Source organism: Carcharodon carcharias, chromosome 18 (genome assembly GCF_017639515.1).
Source record: "Carcharodon carcharias isolate sCarCar2 chromosome 18, sCarCar2.pri, whole genome shotgun sequence".
NCBI lineage: Eukaryota > Metazoa > Chordata > Chondrichthyes > Lamniformes > Lamnidae > Carcharodon > Carcharodon carcharias.
In genome coordinates this window covers 101,511,177-101,535,408 of record NC_054484.1, presented here as the reverse complement: position 1 = coordinate 101,535,408, position 24,232 = coordinate 101,511,177, and the positions used below count along the sequence as shown (strand labels likewise).

Genomic DNA, 24,232 nt, shown 5'->3' with positions numbered 1-24,232 from the left:
AAATTTGATCTTTCATTTGTCTGCCCATTTCCCCAGACAGCCTGTGCCCCTGAAGTCTGTTACTATCCTTGTTGTTTATCACGTTTCGCAGTTTCTACATTTGAGTTTTGTATCATCTGCAAACTTTGCACTTAAACCTTGTGTATCCAAGTCCAGATCAATACTATATATTAAAAAGAGCTCTGATCTCTTTACATGAATTCCCTGGAGAACACCACTGTATACTTTTCTCTAGTCTGAAAAAGAACCATTCACCACAACACCTTGCTTTCTTTCCGTTAGCCAATTTGTAACCTCACTTACAGTGTCTGTTTAATCCCATGGACTTCAATTTTGCTAACAACTTTGTCAATAGACTTTTGAAAGCACATGCATACATCAACTGTTGTACCCTTGTGAATCCCCTCTGTTATCTCATCAAAAAAAGTAACCAAGTTAATCTGACAAATCCATGCTGACTTTAATTTATTAGCCCACACTTTTCCAAACGCCAGTTAATTTTGTCCTGGGTTGTTGGCCTCAAAATTTCCCCATCATTGACGTTAGATTGACTGGCCTGTAATTGCTTTTTTTTAAAAATGCTATCTCCCAGTTCTCTGGTACAACACCCATACTGAATTAGGATTGGAAGAGAGCTTCTGTAATTGCACCCTTATTTCCCTCAGCAATCTAGGACACATCTGTAACCGGTGACTTTCCCACTTTAAGCACTGCCAACCTTTTATGTACCTATTGTTAATTTCATCCTGTCCAATACTGCTATTGACTTCTCCTTTACTGCTGCATTGACAACAATCTCTTCTCCAGTGAAGACAGGTGCAATGTATTCATTTAGTACCTCAGTCATGCCCTTTGCCGCCACAAGAAATTCTCCTTTTTGTTCCCTAGTTGGCCCCTCCCTTCCTTTGACTATTTGTTTTTACTATTGATGTGTTTACAGACGACTTGCTGGATCCCTTTTATGTTAGCCGGTAATCTATTCTCATACCCCAGTCTATTCCTTTGACTATTGAATCCCTATAACCACTGAATTTCTTCACCTTGCTGTGCTCCCTGTGCTGTCATTTGTCCCACAGTGCTGAGGATGTGCTTCCCTCAAGGTGTTGTCACCCTCACCAGCTCGAGTGCCACACTCTGTGAATTCCTGCAATGCTGGCTTCTTCCTAACCTACTGATGACTATCCACTTACTGTCCTTGTGAATTGGCTGTATCAACATAAACCGGCACAAAAGAATTGTATTTGACCTTAACTGCAAAGCATTAATCAGTCAAAGGGTTTCAGACGTTCATCGGTTAATGGGTTATATATATTTAAAGTCTCATGGGCTATTTTGTTATTACCCCCCCAAGTTATTTATTTATACTTTTTAATTATTTTTGTTTTATATACCATTCTTCAGTCAACGGATGATATTCTGCATCCTTTACAAACAATAGGAATATGATCTAACTTGATGGACTCTTAGCAAGCCATGAAGTTATGATTTTACAGATAGGCAATGCTACATGTGGGCTCCTACATCTTCACCAATCTATAGGAAACCTTAACAACAAAAGTTCATAAAACTCTCTACATAAATAGTTTATTTACATTATTTACTCTCATTCTTGGATTGTGCCTCCATTATTTTCTTCTTATATAGATGTTCAACGATCATGGGGTGATGGGTGTGACCATTCAACTTAAAGAGCATAACTTTTCCTTTGATATGTCTGTCCCATCAGCAACCAGTTTAGACACCTTAGTCTCCTGAAAAAGAAATGCATAAACCTAGGTATGGTTGGAGAAGCAAAGTGCCCAGACTGCGGACAGCACTTTGTTCTCCAACCATACCTAGTTTTATGCATTTCTTTTTCAGGAGACTAAGATGTCTAAACTGATAGCTAACAGGACAAACATATCGAAGGAAAAGTTATGCTCTTTCAGTTGAATGGTCACACCCATCACCCTGTGATCGTTGAACATCCAAATAAAAAGAAAATAATGGAGGCACAATCCAAGAATGAGAGTAAATAATGTATACTGAGCTAAAGCAGAAATTGGATTGTATCACTCAGTGCAGACTTGTGCTTCATGTCATTTGTGGTTGTACAGTATGTCCTTTTTCACTGATCCATGCAACATATTACTTGCATTAAAAACAAGTTAAGTGCCTCTCTAATAAAAATAAAAAATGCTGGAAACACTCAGTTGGTCAGGCAGCATCAGTGGAGAGAGAAACAGAGTTAGCGTTTCAGGTGGACGATATTTCATCAGAACACTCTGTCACTGGGCCAGCATGTCCACATCAACATATGCCAAAGGCTTTGAACACTGTGAAAAATGCAACAGGCCATTCACTATTACAGACTGTTGCAATCAGTGCCTAAATGTGATACTTTTGAAAGATCATCTGGTTTTTAAAAAAATAATAGGCTTTTATCCATGAAAAGTAACGTAAATAACTTATGCATCATTCCATTTTCCCTACAGTTAATCAGTAAGTTGTACTGACTGCAGAAGTGGCTGAGGCTGTATAGAGAAAAATGGATGACTGGGAGTGTTGCAAGGCTGCAACACACTCGAGGAGTCCAGAGAACATCACAGTGAGAGCAGGTAGTGTAGTTTAGCTTAATCTAGCCAAGGAGCTAAGGAGGTATAATATGTGCAGGATTTCTGAACACAGTATTAATCTCTAAATAGTAATCTAGTGATATTGTACAGGGCCTCCTTCTGTGCTGTAACGCCTCTGAGGACAGTTGTATTTTTGACTGGGAGGCAGAGGTGAGTGTTGTGCTCACATGCCATGGAAGTGGAGGACACCCTCATTAGAGAATAGCCAATGTTTCCACTTGGACCCAGTATCTGCCTCAGTCACGAGCTATGCATGCCATCCACTCTTGTTAATTCAAAGTTGTTTTTCCTCAAAATTGTAATATAATCAAATAGAAACTGTTTTTTCACAATTTCAATTCAAATTCAACAACTTTTGAGTTGAGAATAAGCAGAGGTGGGACAAGTAGGATGCAGAAAAGCTTCCTGTCTAAGGACCTAACTCCAGCTTCCGAGCATGTCCAGGTAAAGCAGCATGGGGCACAACAGCCTTCTTATTAAGGGATAAATCTTCTATATTTTTCTTCTTTCAATTAGTTGTATTTTACCTGTGATTTGGAAAGCTTAGAAACGTGATATTTGGCTTTGCTTGTTGCAATATAGTTAGCACATTATTGCATATAATTTATATGTAGCTATACATACACATTATGTATGCATTAAACCTAGAATTGTCCTGAAATCTAATTATTGGATTTTCTTTTACTTTTTTACAAGCTTGATTTGTAGTTTTTCATGTTTGAGTGTGAATCAAAAGCATTGTTATCCAATGCATTAGCCAACTGCCTTGTGTGGCTAATTGGGAACCCAGAAGTGACACATTGTATTTCTCATTAGCAAATAATGAGTAATAGACACTGTCCTTGGGTGTGAGATCTAAATACCATACTTACAGAGTGTATGCTTGTGCATTTTTGTATGTTTATTAGTCAAATGGTGAGGTGAAAAGCAGCGTGTGTGCATTTTTGATCATTATAAATACATTTCCTGCTTGGTGACTGATGGCAAATGTTTGATAAGTAAATACACACATGTGAAGTACGTTTGTCTATATTATGAGAGTATAAGGTGTTTCGACTTAAGTTAGTGCATATGGCCAAAATGGTGTTGCTGTAACCAAACCTGTGGCTAGTCAGTGATTTTTGTTGGATAACAGTGAGTTAAAGAAACGTTTGAGTATTTTTTATGGTGATGGTATCAATGTGATTTTGGGAGAATTAACAGTGGTATAACTTGCATGTGCTTTCTGCTCTTTGTGATCTGTACACAGCTGGTGACTTTCAGAAGAATGCACAGCATGTGACCAGCAGTCAAGCACATACTTAGCAGAGGGAAAGATCTGGATCTCTTAATATGGGCAATCTAGGCAAAGTTAGTACATTGGGCAGAGATTTAGAGCTGACTGGTGGGGTTTTTTGGGTGTTCTAATTAAATTATATTCCTTCACACATACACTGTTAAATAGCAACCAAACATGACTATAATTCAAAATCGGTATCACTATCTCATATGTTTCATCACTGTAAGTGGTTTTAGAAAGGCTTAGCTGTTTAAATTCGAGCACTATAATTTTTTGTGATTGTATTCTATAATCTGGAAATTAATGCTGATATGGCTAGCTTTGTTTTTTTGGGCAGGTCTGACAGCGATCCAAAGTCTGAATCAGGAGTTCCTGTTGTGTTTCTCAGCACATCGGAGAGAGAGACCTTGGAAAAGACCAATGACATTGGTAAGAAATCACTGTCTCATTCAGCTGCTGTTCCTAATCGCCTATAAATAGCTGCATTATGGTAACACTGCATACTGCATTAAAGCACTCATCGACATATTGATCTGTAAGAAGGACTTATTACAGAGTACGTAGCTTGATAACTGACATTCTCTCCAAATGGATTGAATGAAGCATACTATAACAAAAGTTCAAGTTGGGAAGCTTTGTTTCTCAGGTGATCCCTGTGTGTAAAATAAACGGCAGATTGGTTATGCAGTGAAGAATGGCTTGTGACAACCAGCCTCTGCTGAAAAGCAAGTAGCTCAAGTTTGCATTTCACTTATATCAATATAGTCACTTGGATTTTAATTTATTGTGTGTGTGTATTTGTGTGAGAGAGCGCGAGATGGTAGATTTACTGACCACAGTATTATTTTACATATGTGAATCGTAATTCACATCTGTAAAATGGCCAATAACAGTGTGCGCAGTATGCTATGTTCTGGAACATAAAGCACCGAGTCTGTAGGAGAAATTGCAGCCTCTGGAGTTACTAGAATATTTCACTGTCATTGGTAAATTCAAGGAACTCCTATAACGACATATTTGATGCTACTGATTGTTTCACTTCTCCCCACCAGTGTGAGATACTTTTCAGTTGAATTTAGTGCATATTTTAGATATTCTGTACATATGTTTTTAATGTTAAAGATATGAGAATAGAGTTTATTTTTAAAAAAATTTGCATTACAATTTAGGATTATTTTCAGCGTAATGCAACTTTCATTGTAATTGTACTTAAAATGGTAATGTGTCATTACAAGAGCTGTAATCTACCAGTCATTCACTGCTGTACCATTTAAAACAATATTCCCAACTGGGTTGGTTAATATTATTATTAAAATTTTAGCAGTAAAACTTGGACCCTTACTAACTATGTTCTTAAACTGTAGATCGGCTGCATTCCTTGCTGCATGAAGCAGTGCAGCGTGAAGATGTATCAGCAAAGTATAACAGTAAACATAATAGCTTGCATAATTTGTATAAAATATTGGTTTTACTTGAAGTGGATGCAGTTTTTCTCTTTGGCAATCAATGCAATTATTTCACAAAATAGTGAGAACTATATAGTTCAGGATAAAACTTGTCTGCACATTGATCCTCATTTAGTTCTCAATAAGAAGACCCCACCAGTTCACTTGAAAGATTCAATTGCTTGCTCTCTAAATGGGAAGTAGGATTTTGTGCAAAAGTTTTATTTCAGTATAGCATATAAAACACACACAAGGTCTATTATAACAACATACTACTGCAGTGAACAGATACTGATAGGACAGGATTTTTAGTTTGGTGGGCGTGCGCGATTGGCGCGGCCGGGGAACAGACCACCGATCAGCCCCTGACTGTGATTTCACGCTGGCTGGCCAATTAACAGTCAGCAAGCATGAAACGCGGGCTGAAATGCTCAGTGATGTGGGGTCGGGGGAGCTCCCTGAAGGCAGAAAGCTGCCTCAGGGAGCTGAAGAATTGAAAAGCAATCAATAACGATTTTAAAATCCAGAAAAAAATGTCCATGCATCAGAATCGGTCACCTGAACGTATAGATATTGATATTTCTGTCCAAACATATTTATCATTTTTTATCTAATAATGGAAACCTCATCCTGCCCTTGGATGAGGTTTCATCGAAAATGCAAAGTCTACCTGGCAGATTCGCCCATCTGCCAACCGTAAGGTTGGATGGAGCATAAAAAATCAGAGTCACTTGGAACTTTAACGAGCTAAGTTGCCCTCTTAATTGTCAGTAGGCGTGCTTCCGACTTCTGCGCATGCCCACCGACCAAAATATCATACGAGCACGGGATGATGTCAGGACGCTCGCCCGATGTCATCACGTGCTATCTAGTGCTGTAGCAGATCGGGTGCAATCCCGCACACAGCTAAAAATTCTGCCCATAGACTTTGAACTAACCCTTAAGGGAACATATTATGCAGCAACTTTCTGTGTTCCAGTACTTTAAAAGTATTTTTTGTTAAAATGATTTGGCATGTTTAGGAGCACAACATAGAATCTTAGCGTCTTACAGCACAGATGGAAGCTAATTGGCTCATCTTGCCCTTTGAAAGAGCTATCTAATTAATCCCACTCTCCTGTTCTTTCCCCGTAAACCTACAAATTGGTTCTTTTCAAGTATATATCCCGTATATATATTCATATATATGCCCATCCCTAATTGCCCTTAAAAAGATGGTGGTGAGCTGCCTTCTTGAACTGCTGCAGTCCACCCACAGTGCTGTTAAGAAGGGAGTTCCAGGATTTTGACCCAGCAACATTGAAGGTGGATGGTGTCTTTTGAGTGTTTTTGGAGCCACGTTCAGGCAGGTGGTAAGTATTCCATCACACTCTTGATTTGTATTTTGTAAATGGTGGATAGGCTTTTGAATCTCCTTCCACTACTCTTTCAGATGATGCATTTCACATCATAACAATTAACTACATAAAATAATTTATCTTCATTTCCCCTCTGACTGTTTTGCCAGCTATTTAAAATCGGTGTCCTCTGGCTACTAACCCTCCTCCCTGTGGAAACAGTTTCTATGCAAATCACTCGTCATGTTGAACACCTTTATATTGAATCACTCCTTAACCTTCTGTGCTCTAAAGAGAACAATTGAAGCTTCTCTGGCCTCTGTGTGGAACTAAATAAAGGAGATGGGATCTTCTCTCCTGTTGCCAATATGAGTTTTTTACCTCAACATAGGTTTCTAATTTCAACAAGACAATCTCAAATGAAAAGAAGGAAATTTGGAGATGGACTTAACCAGTTTGTGCACAGTTTTGTGCTTGGCTTGCAGATCTGAGCTGTAGAACATGTCATTTGCATGATTACCAGAGTTGGTGACCTAGCATCAAAGGAAGGGAGTTAGAATGGAGTTTATTTTGGGGGCAAAAAGGAATCATCCTATAAATTCAAATCTCTGGGAATGCATTCCACCATCTCCCCTTATAAAGGAGAAATTTAAAACTGGGACAAACCTAAGAAATTGTGCTTATCAATTTTATTTAACTTTTTTAACCAATTCTTTCTTGGGACACGCAGGTTGGATTGGTAACCAAGTGCAGAACAATTTAAATATAATCCACAAAATGTGCCCTTCATGCTGCAGTTTTCTAACATTTAATTTTAAGATTTCAATTTCTTGGCTGATGTTTGAAAATTGATGATTCCATAATGTCTCTACCTTATGTCTCTACATAATGAGGGGGCACTATGTTCGTGCGACTCAGATGGGGTGAGAGTTAAGATACAAGTCCACATAACCAAGCCACAATGTACGATCTTGATTTTATTACTATAACTGGGCAGTTTGAGGGTTACAGACACTGGTCCACTTTGTTCTGTAAATAGTTTTAAGTTATGAAATGATTATGCTTAATAATGTAAGTATAACTTTTTTATGATTTAGCAAATCAATTAAATGTGAAAACTGCTTCAGTAACTTTCTGTTCTGTTCTCATTATTTTCAGACATTCCTTTCTTGTGATGACTTTCTTTTCCTTTCCCATCACTCCTTGTAAAGCCTTTTAACTCTCACTTCTATTTACCATGGGTAACTCCACTTCCATGCCCTTTGAGGGTAAGACTGACTTTCTCTTGACAGACACTAGAACTCTGAGTTATCTCTGCTCCTCGCTTTCCATTTATTGCAGTTAGATTATGCAGTAAGCAAAGTACAGTTTCCAAGCAGATCTCAGTACACATTTTGTCAAATTAGGAATCTATCTAAAAATTGCAGTTATACTGTATACAGATTTGTTTGGAATTCTAATAAATTAAATGAAATTTTGGAAGCTTTAAATATGTTACTATTTTGAAAATAATTGTGCCAGCATCAAAAATGTTTTGGAGAACATGGGAAGTTAAGTATTAACTTAAAAAAGTGAATTATTCTGTACAAGTATGATTTTCGCTTAAAATGGGGCTAAATCTTTTGATAATATATTTCCTTTAGTTTGAATAATCATGCCATTTTCTTCCCTTACCTTATGGAAAGAAAGACTTGCATTCTTATCCTGAGGTTGTGAAAGGCACTATATCAGAAAGCACTGGACAGCTAATTAAGTGCAGTTTTGAAGTGCAGACACTGTTATAATGTAAGAAACGCAGCGGCTAATTTATACAGCAAAGTCCCACAAACAGCAATCTGTTTTAATGATGTTGGTTTAGGGATAAATATCTATCAAGACTGGATTCTCCAACTGGGGGAACTTCCCTGCTTTTCTTTGGTGCCATTGTTACTTTTATATCCACCTGAGGGGGCTCACGAGGCCAGAGCTTAATCTCCCATATGAAAAACACCACCTTCAATAGTGCAGCACTTCCTCATTACTGGGAATGTCAGCATAGATTTTGTGCTCAAGTCTCTACGCCGTAAGTTAGATTGCTCATACTAAGCCATGACTAAAAATTGTTTTTGATTATATATCACCGAATATGGAACTATAAAGAGGACTAATACTAATTTGTATTGCTTTCCTTAATGACTTGTGCAAGTTCACCTATTGAGTAGCTCTACCACATAGGTTGGGAAGGTACCAGGTTCTACCTCCATTCTGTGCTGAGTTACCCGCCCTCAGTTGGACTAGTGGGAGAACACAACAGTTACTTTCAGGTCTTTGGGTTGGGTTGGGATAATCACTGTTCAGAGAGGCCCTCCAAGTGTTTGTATGGATAATTATTGAGGATGGCAAGAATTAAGAAATGATGCTTTCCTATGTTTGGTTCAGTTGCTGATTATCAATTTCAAGGCTCACTGATGAATAACAGTTGTGGGAGATACCAGTGGTGGTGCAGAGTCCATGGCACAGTGCCCAAGCATAGGGGTCGTTTTCTTTGGGAGAAAGGAAAGTTGGTGAGGGAATAAAGCAGAATTGTTTCTATATTCTAAGAAAATGAGCAAAGCACAAATGAAATATCTAAGTAATGCTGCTTTTAAATGTGTACATGATCTGTCATTGATTTGCTTATTGCCATAGTCTTGTGTGGACTGAATCATTTCTCTCTGCTTTATAATCTTTCCAGTAGAACTTGACCTCAGCTTTTCTTGCCCCTCCTCTGTCATGTTGCTTGCTTCTTAGTGTATCCTAGTTGAGTGTGGATCTGCTCTGGTTTTCTTCTGTGGTATAATCTTTCCATATAATCTCTTAGTTAAGCAAAATACAACTATTGTACAGTTATTAATAAGATACAAGCCATGTTTCAAGCAACATTAGAGATTATTTGGAAAATACAGTGTAACGTTTTTTGTGAAATTATGTATAAACAGTTATGAATTTAAGTCTGTATTGTTCCCTGTTACCTATATTGTCAACCAAATACTCATCTTTGTTTCAATAAAATACCATATATTCAAGCCATTATGATTATTGTCCAGCAATCGTTGAATAAACAGCTAAATGGAGATCTTTTTTAACCTCCAATCTGAGGTTAATTTTGAAGATGACTATTTGGAACATTGCCTTTAAAATTAACTCGTTTTTAAAGATAATACATGCCAAGATACTTAAAGTGCAGCAATCTCAAGTGTGTGTGACTTCCATTGAAAATACATTTGTTGAATGCTTCCTAAATCAGTAGGTAATCTGTAAAAGTAATATGTTTTACGTACTGAGTCTTCCCAGATGTAAATTTCCTGTAGACAACTTGCCTGGATGAAATTGTTTCAAGATAAAGGCTATCATTGTCTTTACATTGCCATTGGTGTAATATATGTCAGAATAATAATAGTGAATTATTTTGCAGAAAAACACTTCTTATAGCTGTATAAATGCCCACTAAAATTTCAATATGAATTAGAATTTTACAGCACAGAAGGAGGTCATTCTACCTGTCGTGCCTCTGCTTGCTCTTTGAAAGAACTGTCCAATTTTGTCCCACAACCCAGTTTTTCTCTCGTAATCCTGAAATTTAGTTCTATTCAATTGTCTGTTGAAAGTTCCTTTGGAGTCTGCTTCCACCATTCTTTCTGGTTTATGCTGCTATTTAATTTTCTGAGTCAGGGTGGAGGGGTGGTGGTTTGAATCTCATTTCACCTCTTCTACTTGTGGAAATTATTTTAAATCTGTGACCTTTGTTTACTGACGACTTGTTAGAGGAAACAGTTTCTCTTTATTTGCTCTATCTAAATCCCTCATAATTTTGAATACTCCTGTTCGGTCTCCTCATGACCTTTCTGCTAAAAAGAGAATGATCCTGGCTTTTTTAATTGCTCCAGATAACTGAACCCCCTCGTCCCACAGGATCATCCTAGGTTATTTTGGAATGGATCTGAAGTAACATATTGTTTTATTGTTTGAGTTTATCCAAATGGTCACAACAGTGTTTGCAAGTTTGACCTTTACTTTGTCATGTAAATATCCTGCAAAAATAGTTGTTCCAATCACACGGTAGTTATCAAAAATATACCTTCCTGGTGCTCTAGATCAGTACTGGTTCAAATCATAATGCCAAGAGTAATGTGCATTTTTCTTTTAGGCATAATTTCACTTTTATTTCTTTGGATACTTAAAGGAAAAACCAGTTACTTCTCCTATCCACTCTGAATTTTGGTTGCTTTTTTTTTTCATTTATTCATTAGTCCTTTTTTTGTTTCCTGGCAAATTCACACCTCGTTGGTATATTACTGCCACCTACTGTATCAGAGGAAGAAATGCAATGCAATAATAAAAACCTAAATTCTATGCGCTAATCCTGTAAAATATTAAAAAGACAAACGACTTTATGAATATCCCAATATGCAATTCTATCATTAGTTGAAGAAGATCAGCACTTTTGAAAACCAGACATACTTTTAATCTAAACTTTTGCTTTCCCCATTAGCAGAAACACCAAAGAAAAATTGAAAAGACTGAAGGATTCTCCATTTTGCAGACTCAGACATATGAGTCATGTACCCCAAATTGGGTGATGTAGTAATTGAATCTCAGTCCACAGCAACCATCAGCATTCTTCCTAGTACTGAATGCCAATCTCTGTTCAGCTCAAAAGCTCAATAGTGGTTACTGTGTTTTTGAATTGCATTTTTGAATGCTGGGATCAAAACTCTGATTCAGATAGGGTGCTGATCCTTCTCAACTCAGTGCTGCTTGGTGGGGTCAGACACACCACATGCATGTGAGTTTTACTAAGCAGTAAACCTGCGTTTCACCTGACAACAGAATACTCCCCCTCAAGGATATATGTTTTCAGCTTTTTTACCTGCAGTGATTTTTGGGTTGGGGTGCAGCAGGGGCTACTTTTCAAATATTATTCTGCCCCCGCCCCCAACCAAATTCCCATTCTCTCCATCGTCTTTCTCTCCAGAGGTATCAGTTCCTTGCTGGGGAACAGTTAACTAAACACAAGATGCTTAAATAGATCTTCATATGTGATTTTTAGCAGGTTATTTGACTACAGAGGGCAGCCAATTAACCCTTTAGCTTGAGCCTCAGCACCCATTCCCCCTGCTGTGTTGAGGAAAATTATAGTGGAAATGTCAATTCAGATTAAACACGTGAAATATGTTCTTATTCTGCACACATTAATGAACCTTTCTATCATTTGACAAAGGATAAGATTTCCTCTTAACATATATTTAAATTAAATGATGATGTTGAAGTTGTTTCCAAAAAAAATAGAAATTAGCTACTGGAATGGGGGGATAATTTTAACTTTTGATGCAAAACAGGTAAAATCAGATCAGCTGCCTTGATGTACATCTCTACAGAAAGGAAAATCGCAAGAATGGTGAATCAATATGTGGCTTGAGGCATGTTGCAGGAGCGAGGGCTTCAAATTCTTAGGGCTTTGGGACCTGTTCTGAGGCAGGAGACACCTATTCAAAATGGACAGGTTGCATCTCAACAGAACTGGGATCAGGGTTCTCCCAGGGAGGTTCACTAGTATGGTTGGGGTGGGTTTAAATGAAATTGGGAGGAGAATGGGCATCAGCATATAAAAGTAGAAAAGAGAACTAAGATGCATGAAGTGTGTACGTTGGACAGTACCAGAAAAGAGAGTGGCATCATATTAGATAGGAGTGGGCTGAGAAGGACTACAGGAATTACAAAAGCAGTTTGGGATTATATGTATGTAAGCTCACAAAGTCTGGTGAATAAGGTTGGTGAGCTACAAGCACAAATAGCTGTGTGGAAATATGAAGCAATAACAAAAACGTGGCTTAAAAACGGTGAGAACTGAGTGTTTTAATATTCAAGGATATAAAGTGTTCAGGAAAGATAGAGAAGGAGAAGGGGAGGTGAGGCGGCAGTACTGATTAGGGAAAACATTGTTGTGTTGGAAAGAGAGTATGTCCTTAAAGGGGCATGGACAAAATCTATTTGGTTAGAATTGGGAAGCAAGGATATGATTAGCCTATTTGGGAGCTGGATTTTATGGGGCGCCTCGGATCCCCCCTCGCCCGTTTGAAAAGTAGGCCAGAGCCCACCTATGACCCCAATGGCTTCCCCACAGCAATTTAACACTGGAAACACCTTAATTGCTTTAAGGCAACACTTACGCCACTTTCTAGGGAGAAGGCCCTGCCTTAGAGAGCTGCAAGCCAGTTGGTATTCCCAGCACTGGCAGCCAGGAGTGGTGGCAACTGCTGGGACTACAGGAAGCCCCACCACAGTGGAGAGCCCAGCTGAGTCCAGGGTCTAGGGCCTCTGTGAGGGGAGTGGTGGGGGGAACGGGGACAGTGGTGGTGAGTTCAAGAGGTGAGGGGAGAGGGGTTTGAGCTTGGGGGAGAGGTTCCGTGTCTCAACTTGGCCCTGGGAGCCTGCAAAAGAGGTTTCCCCCGTTGCCCATCACCAACCCATGAAGATTAAACTGCCGGGCCCTCTTGCATGGCATGGGCCGTCCCTGTGATGCTTAACACTAGCAGCAGCACGATGAGGTCCTTAAGTACCACTTTAAAATTTCAGACAGATTGGGGCAGGCAGGTGGGTGGCGGGAACGTTACCTGCTGGATTTTATGCGCCCCTCCCTCCCCCAAACCTGCCTGTGGTAGACCGTAAAATCCAGCCTGGCAGTGTTCTATCAATGCCAAATAGTGAGAGAGAGGGATAGAGCAGCAAATCTGCAGGGAAATCAGAGATGTGCAAGAACTATAGAGTGGTGATATTAATTATTCAAATATTGATTCAGAAAGTGGAAAAGTAAAGGGTAAGGAGATGGAGGAAATGTATTAAATATTTTCAGGAGAACTTCCTTGTCCAGTATGTGGTCAGTCCAACTAGAAAGGAGGCTTTGCAGGATCTTGTGCTGGGTAATGAGGTGCGCCAAGTGTCTGAGAGGAAGAACACTTTGGTAAGAGTGATCATTATGTTATAAGGCTTAGACTAATAATGCAGAAGAGCAAAGAATAATCAGAACAAGAGGGCCAATTTCAGTGTGTTGACAAGGGATCTAACCAGGGTAAAATGGAACCAAAGACTGACAGGAAAAACAATGGGTGATCTTTGAAAAGGAGATACTTCAGGTACTGGCTGGGTACATTCCAACAAGGACAAGAGGTAAGGGATCTAATGCTAGGGCTCTTTGGATGACGAGGGAGAAGGAGAATATAATGAAACAAAAAAAGAAGGGTGTATGATGCATGTCAGGTGAATTCTTCAAGCAAGACGCAGGTCAAAAGCAGTAAGTTGAGAATGGAAGTGAAAAGGAAAATAAGACCGACAAACAGAGAATGTGATATTAGAATAGCAGTCAACATAAAAGGAAATCCAAAAATCTTCTACCCTGCATATAAATAGTAGGTGGGTAGTAAGAGATAGAGTGAGTCCTATTCAGGACAAAGTGGGTGAAATATGCTTAGGGGTAAGGGCAAGGCTGGAATACTTAACGAGTACTTTGTATTAGTATTTAATCAAGAAGAGGAAGCTGACAAAATATTGGTGGGAGCAAAGATGGTAGAGGTAATGGCTGGAGTGAAAATTGATAGGCAGGAGGTAATTGAAAGATTGGCTATGCTTCGAATGGATAAGTTTCCTGGTCCGGGTGGCTTGTATCCTGGTTGCTAAAGGAAATGGGGGTGGAAATAGCGGAAGGGTTTGTCATAATCTCCCAATCTTTCCTTAATATGGGGGAAGATGCTGGAGGATTGGACAGTGGCAAATGTAACTGTGTAAGGACAGTCCTAGTGACTGCAAGACAGTTAGTTTGACATCAGTGATGGGTAAGGTTTTTAGAAACAATAATCAGGGAGAAAATCAACAGGCACTTTGAGAGGTTTGAGTTAACTGAGGATAGTCAGAATAATTTTGTAAAAGACCCATCATGCTTCACTAACCTAGTTGAATTGTTCATTGAAGTAATGGAGAAAATTGATGAAAGGAGTGCAGTGGATGTTGTCTGTATGAATTTTAAGAAAGCATTTGACAAAGTGCCTCATGAAAGGCTGGTTAACAAAATTGTGGCGCATGAAATAGGGTTAGTATCAGCTTGGATAAAACAAAAGCTTCCTTAAGGACAGAAAATAGTGCGTCACGGTAAATGGTTGTTTTTCACTCTGAAAGGTGGTAGATAGACAGTGGTGTTCCCCAAAGGTCATTGCTAGAACCAATGCTTTTTTGATATATAATGTGTATATATGACTTGGATTTTGGAATACAGGGTAAAATTTAAAAATTTGCTGATAATACGAAATTTGGAAAACTGGCAGACAATGAGGATGGTACAAATCGAGTGCAACAAGACATTGTTGGACTAGCAGAATGGACAGCCCAGTGGCAGTTGGAACTCTTTTTATTCATTCACGGGTGTCACTGACTAGGACAGCATTTATTGCTCATCTCCTAATTGCCTTTGCTCAGCAGGCATTTTAAGAGTCAACCACATTGCTGTGGGTCTGGAGTCACACGTGGGCCAAATCAGGTAAGGACAGCAGATTTCCTTCCCTAAAGCACATTTGTGAACCAGATGGGATTTTTTAATTTATTTTTTTTTACGACAATCGGCAATGGTTCCGTGGTCATCATTAGACTTTTAATTCCAGATTTTTTAAAAATTGAAATGGAATTTCACTATCTGCTGTGGTGGGATTCAAATCTGGGTCCCCAGAGCATTATCCTGGGTCTCTGGAATACTAGTCTAGTGACAATATCACTATTTCCACCACCCCCACCACATGGGGTGCATTTGACAGAAGGGATAGGGAGAGGCAATGAAGGCTTAATGGCACAATTCTAAAGAGTGTGCAAGGACAGAGGGACCTGGGCGTGCATGTATCGTTGAAGGTGGAAGGACATATTGACACAATAGTTAGCAAGCCATACGGGATTTTGTGCTTCATAAGTAGAGGAATTGGGAACAAAAGCAGGTAAGCTGTGCTAAACCTTTATAAAGCTCTGCTTGGGGCACAGCTAGAGCAGTGCATTCAGTTCTGGTCACCACACTATAGGAAGGTTGTGAGGGTTGAGAGAGTGCAGTGGAGATTTACCAGAATGGTTCCAGGGATGGGTGATTTTAACTACAAGGTTGAGTTGGAGAAACTGGGGTTGTTCTCCTTGGAGCAAAGGAGAATATGGTGAAATTTGATAGAGGTGATCTGGATTATGACAGGCTTGAATAAGGTAGACTGTTTCCATTAGCTAATGGTACAAGGACTATGGAACACAGATTTAAGGTTTTGGGCAAGAGATGCAGGGAGGACGTGAAGAAGAACATTTTTTTACGCAAGAGTGGTAATAAACTGGAATTCACTGCCAATGAGCATGGTGAAAGCAGATAAGAAATGATTTCGAGAGGAAATTTGATGGCCACTTGAGGGAAGTAAACTTGCAGAGCCAGCAGAAGAATGGAACTGACTGGTTTGCTCTACATAAGAGCTGGCATGGACTCAATGGGTTGAATGGCCTCCCTCTGTGCCATACATTACTATGACTCTGTGATATAATGGGGAGCATCTAATATCAGTCATTTATATGAGGTTATATTCACAGGTCCTTTAGATGCTTGAATTGAAAATGATGGTGGAATTTGCAAGTGTAGATTCTGAACAGATACGGCATATTGCTACCTAATTTGGCTGATATGCTAACCCATTCTGATTTCATTCCAGCAGGGAAACTCTTATGCATTTGGAGGGGGGGGGCGAGGTTTGAGGAGAATCAGTTTACGCATAGCAATAACTAATTTGATTTCTGCTGTACCATATATGATTTTAATAAAGCATCTCAAATTCAAATGCTGGTCTGTGACTTGAACATTTTCTTAAGAGCTTGATTTCTGATTGTTGTTTTGAAGTTGTTCAGTGCTAGTGGAAAATTACTGATGAATTAGTTGAAACATTTCTTTCTAATCTATTATGAAGTGTCCTCTTTTTGCCTCCTTGTAGATGTAGCAAGTTTTGATAGTGTAGTCTCTTCCACCGAGAAACTCAACCATCCCACAACCTCCAGACCCAAAGCCAGTGGAAGGCGACCTCCATCTCAAGTCTTTACATCTGTAAGTGGTTGAAGACCATTTTGAATTACATAGATTTTTACAGCGCGAGAATAGGCCATTTGGCCCTTTAGAGCTATGCCAGTGTTTATGCCGCACATGAGCACCCTTCCATCTTGCTTTATATCACCCTGTCAGCTTTCCCATAAATCGTCTCAACCACTCCATTCAGTAGTGAGTTTCACACTCTCACCTCTGAGTAAATAAGCTTTTTTCCCCGCAAGTAAAAAGGATTTTTTTCTGAATTCTTTATAGGATTTATGACCCCTAGTTTTGGACTTCACCACAAATGAAACCGTCTTCACATTGTCTACTCTTGCAAACCACTTCACAATTTTAAAAACCCTTGTCAGGTCACCTCTCAGCCTTCACTTTTCTAGAGAAAACAGCCCCAGACTCTTCAGTCTATCCTGATAGTTGTCCCCTCTCATTTCTAATATTGTCCTTGTGACCTGTGCACTGTACTCTAAGAATGGCCTAACCAAGGTTCTATATAAGGTTAAATTTACTTCTCTGTTTTGGAATTGTATTCCTGTCGAAATGAACCTCAATGCTTTGTTAGAAATTTTTATGGTTTTGTTAACCTGCATTGCTACTTTTAATGATTTGTTAATCTGCACCTCTAGATCCCTTTGCACCTCCTATCCCATTTGGCCTTTTATTTTCTAAGGAGCCACCTATTCATCTTCCTGTTCACCTTGTTGTTTTGATTATGTGGTGACCAATCTGCATTTTGTTTGTGTGTGGTTTTGTTTCATGATGATGCAAGTAAGTTTCAAGTCACATGAGCTGCTGCTTCAGAATATAAAGACTCATTCTGAAAATGCAAAGGAGATTTTAACAAGGTCCAAGATAAGAAATATCTATGGGCCCTATAAAGGTAAAGAAGTAGGATGCAGGTTAGTTCTCCATGAAGCAAGAAATTGAAATTTGGGATGGAAATCTGAGATTTTGTTAAACTTCCATAAAACCAAATTAGCTACTTTATGCTCATTTGGGGTAGGGGTGATTTGCTATGGAAATAATTGAATTTGAGTGATAAAGCCTGGCAGTTGCTGCAAGTCAGCTGGATTGTCCACAGCAACCAAACCTTTAGGCGTTAGCTGTTAAACTTCACACTAACTTATACAATTAACAGCAACTGTGATTCAATGGTTGTACTCTCGTCTCAGACTTGAGGATATATACAAAAGCGAAAACTGTGGATACTGGAAATCTGAATTGAGAACACAAAACGCTGGAAACACTCAGCAAGTCATACAGCATCTGTGGAAATGTAGATACCGTAATTTGAATTAAATTTAAAAACAAAATCTGGAATTAAAAACCTGATATAAGTAAAAATGACCCTGAATCTGTGGGATTGTAATAAAAACCCAACTTATTCACTTATGTCCTTTAGGGAAGGAAACCTGTTGTCCTTACTGATCTGGCCTATATGTATGACTTCAGTCCCATGCCAATGTGCTTGCTTCTTAACTGCCCTCTTAAAAGCCCTAAAGACACTCAATTATCAAAGCCACTTGGTATTTCAAGAAGACAGCCCACCACTGTTTTCTCAGGGCAACTGGTGGCAGGCATTAAATGCTAGATTCAGAATGGGGTGGGGGAGAAAGCAGAGCTGGAAATGGAAGGCATAAAGTTAGCAAGAGAGCTTGAGAGCAAAGAAAGGTTTGAAAATAGACAAAAATGGAGTCTGGTTGTGCTTAATGGTGAATACCTAAATGCAGGGAGCTTAATGAATAAGGCTGAGTAGTGAATAGTGAGCAGAGGACAAGATTGTTCTGGAAATATGATTGGCTATTGCCAAAGCATGGCTTAGAATGGAGTAGAAATGTTAGCTTAATGATCCTGGTTACAGGGTTTACAGATGAGATATATAAGGGGATATAAAAGAAGTGGACCACAATTTTTAGTAAATAAAAAATTACAGCTGTGGGAAGGAATGATATGATATGATATGATAGAGGAATCATCAGATGGGATTAAATGGGTTGAATAAAGAAAGTAAAAGGGATAATCACACTGCTGGGAGTGTGCTGTCGACCCCCAAAGTGAGGGAGATAGTGTAGGCAAATTTCTGACACATGCAAAAACAATAAGGCAGTAATTACTCTTAATATTAACTGGGACACAGGTAAAAGGGACAGAGGGCACAAAATTCCTAAACTGCATTCAGGAGAACTTTTTTTTAGCCAGTATGTGGCAATCCCAATGAGGGTGGAGACAATTCTGGATTCAATTTTAGGGACTGAAGCTGGCCAGGTGCTCAGTGGGAGAGTACTTTTCTAGTAGAAATCATAATTCAGTTAGACTTAGCATTGTAATGGAAAAGGACAATGGTAGAATACAAGTAACAGTTTAAATTGGGGAAGGCCTTTTTTTCAGACTGAGAAGTGATTTAGCAAAAGTGGACTTGAAACAGTTACTTGAAGATAAACCAGTGCCTGAGCAATGGAAGGCAATTTAAGAAGTAGATTCAAGGGTTGAGGGTAAATATTTTCATACAGAGAAAAAGCCACATATGAAGCTTCCTGGATGATATGCATAGAGAGTGAGATAAGGTAAAAAAGGGAAGTTTATGTCAGATGTTGAAAACTTAATGCTGCAGAAAGCCTAGAAGAGTACAGAAAATATAGTCAGAATTAAGAGGGAAATTAGAAAAAGAAAGAGAAAACATAAAAGATACTGGCAAGTAAACTCAAAAAAATAACCTTTGTCTTTTTTTATTCATTCATGGGATGCTGGCGTCGCTGGCTAGGCCAACATTTATTGCCCATCCCTCGTTGCCCTTGAGATGGTGGTGGTGAGCTGCCTTCTTGAACCACTGCAGTCAGTGTGGTGTGGGTACACCCAGAGTGCTGTAGGGAGAGTGTGCCAGGATTTTGACCCAGTGACAGTGAAGGAAAGTGATATATTTCTAAGTCAGGATGATGAATGGCTTGGAGGGGAACTTCCAGGTGGTATTCCCATTTGTCTGCTGCCCTTGTCCTTCTAGATGGCAACAGTTGTGGGTTTGGAAGGTGCTGTTTAAGTTGCTTGGTGAGTTCCTGCAGTACATATTGTAGATGGGACACATTGCTGCCACTGAATGTTTAGTGGTGGAAGGGAGTGAATGTTCGTGGATGGGGTGCCAATCAAGCTGGCTGCTTTGTCCTGGATATGTCAAGCTTCTTGAATATTGTTGGAGCTGCACTCATCCAGGCAAGTGGAGAGTATTCCATCACACTTCTGACCTGTGCCTGGATATGGTGGACACGCTTTGGGGAGCCAGACGGTGAGTTACTTGCCGTAGGGTTCCTAGCCTTTAACCTCTTGTAGCCACAGTATTTATATGGCTAGTCCAGTTTAGTGTCTGGTCCATGGTAACCCCCAGGATGTTGATAGTGGGGGATTCAGCAATGGTAATGCCATTGATGGTTAGATTCTCTCTTGTTGGAGATGGTCATCGCTTTGCACTGTGCAAAATGTTACTTACTGCTTGTCAGCCTAAGCTTGGATATTGTCCAGGTCTTGCTGCATTTGGACATGGACTGCTTCAGTATCTGAGGAGTCACAAATTGTGTGGAACATTGTGCAATCATCAACGAACATCCCCACCTCTGACCTCATGATGGAAGGAAGGTCATTGATGAAGCAACTAAAGATGGTTGGGCCTGGGTCACTACCCTGAGGAACTCCCGCAGTGTTATCCTGGAACTGAGACCTCCAAAAACTCAATCATCTTCCTTTGTGCTAAGTGTGACTCCAACCAGTGGAAAATTCCTCCTGATTTCCATTGACTCCAGTTTTGCTTGGGCTCTCTGATGCCACACTCAGTCAAATGCTGCCTTAACGTCAAGGGCAGTCACTCTCACTCCACCCTGGAGTTCAGCTCTTTTGTCCATGTTTGAACCAGGGCTGTAATGAGATCAGGAGCTAAGTGACCCTGGCGAAATCCAAACTGAGTGTCAGTGAGCAGATTATTGCTAAGCAAGTGTTGCTTGATAGTACTGTTGATGACCTGTTCCATCACTTTACTGATGATCGAGAGTAGACTGATGGGGCTGTAATTGGCTGAGTTGGATTTGTCCTGTTGCTTAGGTACAGGACATACCTGGGCAATTTTCCACATTGCTAGGTAGATGTCAGTGTTGTAACCGTACTGGAGCAGCTTGGCTAGGGGTGCGGCAAGTTCTGAAGCACAAATCTTCACTTTTCCCGGGATATTGTCAGGGCCTTTGCAGTATCCGGTGCCATTAGCCGTTTCTTGATATCACGTGGAGTGAATCAAATTGGCCGAAGACTGGCATCTGTAATGCTGGGGACTTGCGGAGGAGGCCGAGATGGATCATCCACTCAACACTTCTGGCCGAAGATTGTTGCAAATGCTTCAGCCTTTTGCACTGATGTGCGGGGCTCCCCCATCATTGAGGATGGGCATATTTGTGGAACCTCCTTCTCCAGTGAGTTGTTTGTCCACCACCATTCATGACTGGATGTGGCAGGACTGCAAGTTTCAGATCTGATCCATCGATTTTGGGATTGCTTAGCTCTGTCCATCACTTACTGCAAATGTTGTTTGGCATGCAAGTAACCCTGTGTTGTAGCTTCACCAGATTGACACCTCATTTTTAGGAGTGCCTGCTGCTGCTCCTGGCATGCCGTCCACACTTCATTGAACCAGGGTCGATCCCCTAGCTTGGTGGTAATGGTAGAGTAGGGAAAATGCTGGGCCATGAGGTTACAGATTGTGGTTGAGAACAATTCTGCTGCTGCTGATGGTCCACAGTGCCTCATGGTTGCCCAGTCTTGAGTTGCTCGACCTGTTTGAAATCTATCCCATTTAGCACGGTGGTAGTGATGCACAAAATGATGGAGGATATCCTCAATATGAAGACAGGACTTCGTCTCCACAAGGACTGCACGGTGATCACTCCTACCGATACTATCATGGATAGCTGCATCTGTGGCAGGCAGGTTGGTGAGGATGATGTTAAGTATATTTTTCCCTCTTGTTGGTTCCCTCACCACATGCCGCAGATCCAGTCTAGCAACTATGTCCTTTAGGACTCGGCCACCTCAGTCTGTAGTGCTGCTACCGAGTCACTCTTGGTGATGGACATGGAAGTCCCACGCCCAGAGTACATTCTGTGCCCTTGCTATCATGAGTTTCCTCTAAGTGGTGTTCAACATGGAGCAACACTGATTCATCAGCTGAGGGGGGGATGGTATGTGGTACTGAGCAGGAGGTTTCCTTGTCCATGTTTGACCTGGTGCCGTGAGACCTATTATGACACAGACCAGACCATGGTAAATGCTGAGCTTTTCAAATCCCAGAGGGAAACTTGAAACAACTGTCATAACCTGTTTTGCAATTTGTATGTTTCGAGGTGCAGGCTTTAAGTTCAGCAGTAATAAGACCACGGAGTCTCAAGAGGTTTTTATAAAACTAAATTAAACATTTATTAATACAAGAAAGATTGTAAGCACATATATATGTCTACAAAATTACTACTATAATAACTACAAAAATCTCCTAATTAATCTGACTCCCGGTTCCGCCTCTGTTAAGGCAACAGTAAAACACACATTTAAACAGACACCTGGCAAAGCACATTCTGGACAGTCAAATTCAAAATGAGTTTCTTTCAGCTCTGGGTCCTTGCAGACAGCAGCCTGAGGCTTACAGGCTAGAGGCTTTAGATCTCAGAATCCCTTCTCTATTATGAACAGCCTTCTCTTCCTTTATACACATTTCCTCTTTGAATACAAATTCTCATTGTCTCATCTAGGTTTTTGAACTTTACCTCTTCTAACAATAAAACCCTTTCATGACACCAACTTTATCAGTAAGCTTTGGAAAAAATAAAAACATTGTTGGACTTCTGGCTAGATGTAATATTTCATTCATTCTTTTAAATGGTTTATTTAAAAATGCAAATTGCCCCCTTTACACTTCACCTTATATCTTCCCTATGTTTACCTAATTACCACTTCAAACCTACTCTTCTATGCATCAAAGCCTCTAGACCAGCTGGCTTTAATCCAGTTAAGACACAAACACACACAGACATCACTAGAACTCTATTTTAAAATAATTTCCAATAACATTTAAGGCATTATTGTATCTTCTTGACAGACTTCATGGGGTCCCAAGTTGATGTTGAGGACTCCTAGGGCAACTCCCTCCCCGCTCTACACCTCTGTGCTGTCACCTCCTGCTGGTGGGACAGGACATACCCAGGGATAGTGATGGTAGTGTCTGGGACATTATCTGTAAGGTATGATTCCATGACTATAACTATGTCAGGCTGTTGCTTGACTTGTCTGTGAGACAGCTTTCCCAATTTTGGCACAAGCCCCAAGATGTTAGTAAGGAGGACTTTGCTGGGTCAACAGGGCTGAGTTTACTGTCGTCATTTCCAGTGTCTAGGTTGATGCCGATGGCCCATCTGGTTTCACTTCTTATTGATTATTTTTAACGGTTTGACACAACTGAGTGGCTTGCTAGGCCATTTCAGAGGGCATTTAAGATTCAACCACATTACCGGGGGTCTGGAGTTGCATGTAGGCCAGACCAGGGAAGGATGGCAGATTTTGTTCCCTAAAGGACATCAGTGAACCAGATGGGCTTTTACAACAGTCAGCAATGGTTTTATGGTCATCATTAGACTTTTAATTCCAGATATTTATTGAGTTCAAATTCCAATATCTGTCTTGGTGTGATTCGAACCTGGGTCTCCAGAGCATTACCCTGGGATCTCTGGATTACCAGCCCAGGGAATGTGGGTAAGGTTCTTAATGAATACTTTGTTTGATGTCTTTGTAAGTGAATAAATCACCAGGCCTGGGTGAAATATATCCCAGCATCTTAAAGAAACAAGGGAGCAAATTGCGCAGACTAGACCATCATATTTCAATCCACCCTGACTGCAGGAGTGATGTCATAAGGTTGAAGGACTGTCAACTTTGTACCATTGTTTAATAAGGGAGGATGGGAAAACCCAAGTAATTAGAGACCAATTTTTGGTTGTGGATAAATTATTAGACACAATTCTGAGGGGCAGGAAAAACCTTCATTTAGAGAGGTATAGATTAATTAAGAAAGTCAGCATAGAATTGCTAAAGGAAGGCCATGTATAGCTAACTAGAGGGGATGACAAGTGTGGTGGATGTGGTCTGCATGGATTTTAGCTAGGCTTTTGACAAGATCCCACATGGTCAAAAAAGTGAAAACCATTGGGATCGAAGGGCAAGTGGCAAATTGGATCCAAAATTGGAAAATTTTAGCAGTAAGGAAAGATTGGATGAGTTTGGGTTGTTTATGTTGGAATAGAGGAGGCTGAAGGTGACATAATTAATGTGTATAAAATTGAGGACCCTAGATAAATAGGGATGACTTATTTACCTTAGCAGGGGCTTTAAAAACTAGGGGGTATAGATATAAAAGAATTGGTAGA

At 40.0% G+C, this 24,232-nt stretch overlaps 1 protein-coding gene across 6 annotated transcripts in view; it reads left to right on the top strand.

The window, feature by feature from the left end:
* Positions 1–24,232, top strand: part of sh3kbp1 (SH3-domain kinase binding protein 1) — a 261,064-nt gene that overhangs the window by 222,094 nt on the left and 14,738 nt on the right. For all 6 annotated transcript variants that reach the window (XM_041211025.1, XM_041211026.1, XM_041211024.1 and 3 more), the window contains 2 exons: positions 4,232–4,323; positions 16,684–16,793. In XM_041211025.1, the coding sequence (XP_041066959.1) occupies positions 4,232–4,323; positions 16,684–16,793 (202 nt within the window). The remainder of the gene's footprint in view (positions 1–4,231; positions 4,324–16,683; positions 16,794–24,232) is intronic.